This window comes from Solanum dulcamara, chromosome 7 (genome assembly GCF_947179165.1).
Source record: "Solanum dulcamara chromosome 7, daSolDulc1.2, whole genome shotgun sequence".
NCBI lineage: Eukaryota > Viridiplantae > Streptophyta > Magnoliopsida > Solanales > Solanaceae > Solanum > Solanum dulcamara.
In genome coordinates this window covers 66,681,606-66,688,008 of record NC_077243.1, presented here as the reverse complement: position 1 = coordinate 66,688,008, position 6,403 = coordinate 66,681,606, and the positions used below count along the sequence as shown (strand labels likewise).

Genomic DNA, 6,403 nt, shown 5'->3' with positions numbered 1-6,403 from the left:
CTCCATATATTACTGTTAATACTCTAAGAGGTCTGTAGACGTGGTGTGGGTTATACATGTAAGTTCTTTTCAGTTATGTCTACGTGATGTATTATAGATATCAAGATGCTATGGCAGCCTTGTCAGCTTGCACGCCCTTTCATGACAAGATACAAATGAAAGAGGCTACAGACATATGAAAATGCTAAGACCCACTGGGGTTCTATGTATAGTTCTTATGTTGATTATTACATATGATAATTAAGTATACGGGGGTCCAGGTCGGACCCCAGTCGCAGCCTATGTGGTTGGGTCGTGACACCAAATCTCTATCCACTATGACCACATGTTTTTCAACATTATTACATTTGGAATGTCTAGCAGATTAGCCAATTCCTTTGCTTCAACATCACTCTCAATATCTATGTCTAATAACACACTCTCCATATGGTCTTTTTCTAACACACATTGTGGTGCCTGTTCTTCATCTATCACAGTTATATAGACAGCTCCTCATAAATAGCAGTTAATTTTAAATGCCTAATAAACATCAAACACCTCCACCTTATCATGTGCTCTCATAGTTAATCTCTCAGCAGCAACATCAATCAACACCCCTCCCATTTCTAAGAATGGGCGTCCTAAGATGAAACGAACCTCTGGGTAAGGCTCAAAGTCTAGAACAACAAAGACAACAAGGAAGATAAGAGATACCTCTTGGACTAAAACATCCTCAATGATACCATCTAGCCTAGCCATAGAGCGATCTGCCAATTGCAACAAAATTATGGTAGGCTTGGGGTCTTCCAGACTCAATTTCTTAAATATATATCTGGGCATCAAGTTAACACATGCACCCAAATCACAGAGACCTCTAGCATAGATAAACTTACCAATAGTTACCTGTACTATGAAACTCCCAGGACCTTGCAACTTGGCTAATAGTTTGACCTTGTTCAGAATTCTAGAACTGCACTCCTCAGTGAGTGCCATTGTCTCATATTCTACCAACATGCTCTTGTTTGTCACAACGTACTTGATATATTTGTTATACTTCGGGATACCCTATAAAAACACCAATCAGAGGTAAGTTAATATGTACCTGTTTCAGCAAGCCGATAAACTTCTCATAATACTCCTCCTCCTTTTCTTTTTTGAACTTTTGTGGGAACGAAGGAGGTGGTTTTGCTTTTGGTTCCCTGTCATCTCTAGGCAAGTTAGATTCACCTTCTTTAATTACTTTTCTTTACCTTTTTTTTGAATAACTTTGGTTTGAGGAGCCAACTCAGCTAATGGACGACAACTACGGGTACTCACAGCATTCACCTGCTTGGGGTTTGAGTCAGTGTTACCTAGAAAACTACCTTGCTGGCAAGAGTTGTGAAGACTAGCTAATTTCCTAAGATTATTCTCTAAGTTATGGGTTGTTAACTAATTTTGGTGAACCTCTGATGCCAGCTTAGCTTGGTCAGCCATGATTTATTTGAGCATATCCTCAACACTCATGCTTCTTAATTTACCTGTTTGCAGACTTCCTTGCCCTTCTGATTATAATGGTGTCCACCTCCTTGTGGCATGAATTGTATCTTCCCATGGTGCTAATTTTGCTAATCTCCACCCTATGATAAATTTGGATGGTTCCTCCAACTGGGGTCATAAGAATTACCATAGTTTTAGTGACCTCCACCCCTTGGTGCATTACCCACAAAGTTTGTTGATTTAGGATTTGCTCCATAATACTCAGACATGTGCTCACTACCACACACCTCGTACTATGTTGGTTGTTGTTGTACCACATAACCTAGAGCTATTTGGTTCCTTAATGCCAAGTTGTTAAAATGTGTGGTTATCATATTCTGCATTGCTGAGATTTGAGCTGTCAAGGCTATCAATGCATCAACTTCCACCATCCCTGCCTGTTTCTATACCATAATCCTAGAGCTCCCTCCATTCCACTAAAGATTTTCCTTAGATATTTGATTAAGAAGTTCATATAGCTCTTCATATGTCTTCTCCAAATCCTTTTCACCTGTAGCAAAGTCAAGAAGAATCTTGATGTTGGGTTCCAACCATTCAATGAAGGTATGGACCAACACCTCATTAGCTTGATGATAGGGAGGACCATTAATGAGTAAAGATTTAAACTTGTCCTAGGCTTGGTACAAATTTTCCACAGATTTCTATTTGAAACTCAAAATTTCAATTCTCAACTTTGTTATCATCCCTAATGAGAAGAATTTAATTAGAAACTTCTATGCCAAATCATACCAAGAAGTGATTGAGTTTGGCATCTTCGACTTAAGCCACTTTCTTGCTTCCCTTAACAGAGAAAAAGGAAACAAGGTTAATCTCACATAGTCTAGTGACACTCCAGTTAGTTTATAAGTGTCATTGATCTCAAAGAAGTTCTGTAAATGAACATGGGGATCCTAGTGTGGCAATTTAGTGAACTGACCATTTTTGTTCAAGAGTTGTACCATGTCCTACTTTATTTCGAATCTACATCCAACAGGCAGTTTCTGGATATTGTTAGTAACATTTTTGGCTCGAGGAATTTCTATATCCCTAACCTCGTCCAGTCACTCTACAGGTGCCTCTTGATCAAGCTCCATGTTGATTTATAGCATAAGGTACTGCAAGGCTGATCTTCTCCTTTATTAATGTAAAAATCTTTTCATCTCAGCCAGCAGCTCTACAATTTCCCACTCTTTTCCAGTCTAATATTTAACGATACCTACAAGAAACCAAAGGTAAGATCAATTTTTCAGCAATAGCATAAATAATAAAGAAACTTTGAGAAGAATCAATTGCCAAATTTAAAGTTTCCAGCAACGATGCCAAAAAATTATTTCTACCAAAGAACACCTAAGTGTACACGGTCTCATGGGTAGTAAATTGACCCTTTTCAAAGCTAGATTTTCAAACCCAAAGGAATTTAAATAGGCTTTTAAATGAACTAAAATAATTGTGTGTGTTGTAAAAAGTTGAGTTGTTTAGTTACTTCTAATTTCAAACAATTGTAAAAACTACTTCTAAAGATGATTCAATGATTTCACTGGAGATTTAATCAGGTTAAAATGAATTCTAGGGTTGTAGCATTTATATATGTCTGGCATAATATTCCTTACTTCGGTATCCAATGGGTCATTAAATTACTGATTTACAGGGTTGATATTACAATCATGGTCTTCCAATCTCTAATTGCCTACCTTTGTTGACAGCATAACTACATCATTGAGGGGGGATAGGCGTGAACCAACAAAAATGCATTTAACATTATCATCCTGTTTAGTAACCAAACATGGTGTATAGGTATATGTCACGGGCATTCTATACACGAATCATTCTAGTTAACCCTAGAACAAACATGTTCCTTACATTTCATGTTTTATCTCCCTTTTGTATTCCGAGTTCATGGTAAGAAACAAATTTATCCTATTGTTGACCAGATATTAAAATAATAAAATCAAAAATGCAGGAGTAACCCAAACTTTCCAACAAATTTCAAAAACTAATACCAAATACTGATCAGAAATGACTTAGGCAACTATAAAGAGAGGTAAAATAGTCATTTTACAAAAAATTCTAAAAATGACCTCGTCAATTACATCATCCATCACTAAAACCAAGATTTTTCTCGAACATAAAGTAAAGAAAATTACTTAAAGCTTCAAAGAGTTGTGGATATCAGGCATGCAAATCAGACTCTGCCTCGTAAATGGCCTCTCTGGCTAAATGGTGCCTTCATTGGACTTTCACTGAAGCTATCTCCTATGTCCTAATCTTACAGACCTACGTATCAAGAATGGATATGGACACTCCCACCATTCCAAAATCTTAAACGGGCTATTGAATCAAGGGCTAACCTTGCCCTTCTACCCGAACCTCATCACACCCTTCATTAAGGACACATAGAGCTAAACATGATCACCCTCCATGAACTCCAATAATCGAACTTTCTTGTCTGCATATCTCTTCTGCTTAATCTGGGTTGTTAAGAGCCTACCTTGAACCATACAAAACATGATCCATAGAATCCCTAAGAAAGTATGTGTCTAAAGATTCCATCTCGACTGAATCAAACCATCCAATGAGAGATCGAAACTGCCTATCATACAATGCCTTAAATCAGGCCATCTAAATAATGGAGTGATAATTGTTGTTGTAGGCAGACTCTTCTAAGGGAAAATATTGATCTGACCTATTACCAATATCAATAACACGGGATTGAAGCATACCCTCCAATACTTGAATTATCTGATTAGAATGTCCGTCAGTGTGTGGGTTAAAAGTTGTAGTCATATCAAACCTAGTACCCAAACCATTCTGCAATGCCCTCCAAAAGTCTGAAGTAAACAACGAGCCCCGTTCAAAGAAAATAGATACAGGCACCTCATAAAGCCGAACAATCTTACTAATGTATAAATAGATAGCTTCTCTGTCGTGTACATTATTAGAACTAGAATGAAATAGGCAGACTTGGTCAGTCTGTCAACAACTACCCAAATGGAGTTATAACCACCCATGGTGGTAGGAAAACCCACAATAAATTCCATGATGATCCGCTCCCACTTCCAAGTAGGAATGGGCATCCTCTAAGTCACACCTCCTGGTCGCTGGTGCTCATACTTGACCTATTAGCAGGTCAAACACTTGGATAATAAATCTGCAATGTCTTTCTTCACCCCACAACACCAGTAGTGCTGGATAAGATTATGGTACATCTTCACTGGACCCGGTATATAGAATATTTAGAACAATAAGCCTCCTCTAGAATCAAATTGATCAAATCACCCACTTTGGGCACACAAATCTGACCCTCAATCCTCAAAACACCATCTGAATCAATTCTAGCCTCCTTGGCTTCACCCCTCAACACATTTTCTCGAATGAGATACAACTTCTCATCATCAAATTAATGCCACGAATCTGCTCAACTAAAGATGAACGAGCCTCAATAAAAGAAATAAAACCTCTTTTCTCCTCAAAAACTCAAAAACGGACAAAGTTGTTAGCTAATCTCTGACCATCCCTAGCCAAGGGTCTCCTGTCAACACTTATTGCTACGAGACTCCCCATAGTAGGAGCATTCCTACCCAAAGCATCATCCACTACAATGGCATTCCCTAGATGATATAAGATGGTCATGTCATAGTCGTTTAATAAATAATTTTTTTTGAATCATTGATTCCAAATATTAGAAAGAATGATATGGAAGGAATTGCAATTTTATTACACAATTCAAATAAGGAAAATATTTAATGTTTAATGGATTAAGTTCTAAATATAATGAATATAATACATAGTACAAATATGACAAGACTTAATAAGATAATTTTATTTGACATTAAGATCGTATATATTAAGAGAAAAATTAAATAATTATTTATCGACTGTGAAAGCTTTTTCAAAGCGTAATTATATATAACACCATGCTTTTTAATATATAGATAATATGTTCATTAATTTTTTTCCTTTTTAGAAAAGTTATGAAAATGAAAATATTTCTTTTCAAAGTTGACTGCTTTGTTATCCGTTAAAATAAAGAAATATCCTTTTTATTTGTACCATATCTACATAACTCAAATGTTAACAAATAACAATATTAGATTCTTTTGTCATAATTATTTAATTTAGTGTAATGTATTTGCCGTATCATCCAAAAAAAATAAATTTTAATAATTTTAGAAATAATTTCACTCTTATCTACTAACCTAATAACAATAATTCGACCATATTACATGAATTTAAAGACAACCTCCAATATATACAATAAAAAAATTAGTCTTTCATGTCATATTCATTTCTCTTTAATTTCACTCTTATCTACTGACGTAATAACAATAATTCGACCATATTACATGAATTTACATACAACCCCCTATATATACAATAAAAAATTAGTCTTTCATGTCATATTCATTTCTCTTTTCTTGAATGTTTTTGCAAGAAAATTCTAGTTAAAAAAAATTAGATCCTTTCTAGCATGTATCTACCATCTTTACCTTTTGAGATAATCATCTGAATTCTCTTGCTTCTCCCTGCTAAAGGGCTAATCAAGCGTCACGTCCCAGAGGGGTACCTTAGACGTGGACGGTACTTGAAGATCATTACTGGTCCCCAAGCAAACCACCTACTCCAATCACACATCCTTTCATTCAATCAATGAGAGAAAGGTTTAAAATAAAGAAATAATTTAGGTGGACAATCCCAATCAATAATCTAACTCAAGAAAGAAAGGTCATGGGCCAACAAATCAATCTCCAATCTATGTCATTAAATAGTTTGACACGAACAATTCAAGAAAATAAAATACTCAATCGACCCATCACTATCTAGTCTATGAAGCCTCTATTAGTACTATCTAATTGGTGCCAATGACAGGTTCATGGCTATCTCAAATCAGAATGAAAAAGACTAAACT

General features: G+C 35.9%; 1 protein-coding gene across 1 annotated transcript; it reads right to left on the bottom strand.

Moving 5' to 3' along the window:
* Positions 1-519: 519 nt before the first annotated feature.
* On the bottom strand, positions 520-1,889 carry LOC129894819 (uncharacterized). Its single transcript, XM_055970448.1, has 2 exons — positions 1,773-1,889; positions 520-1,044 (listed from the first exon to the last, which is right to left on the bottom strand). The coding sequence occupies exons 1-2, from the start codon at positions 1,887-1,889 to the stop codon at positions 520-522; spliced, it is 642 nt and encodes a 213-aa protein (XP_055826423.1).
* Positions 1,890-6,403: the final 4,514 nt, after the last annotated feature.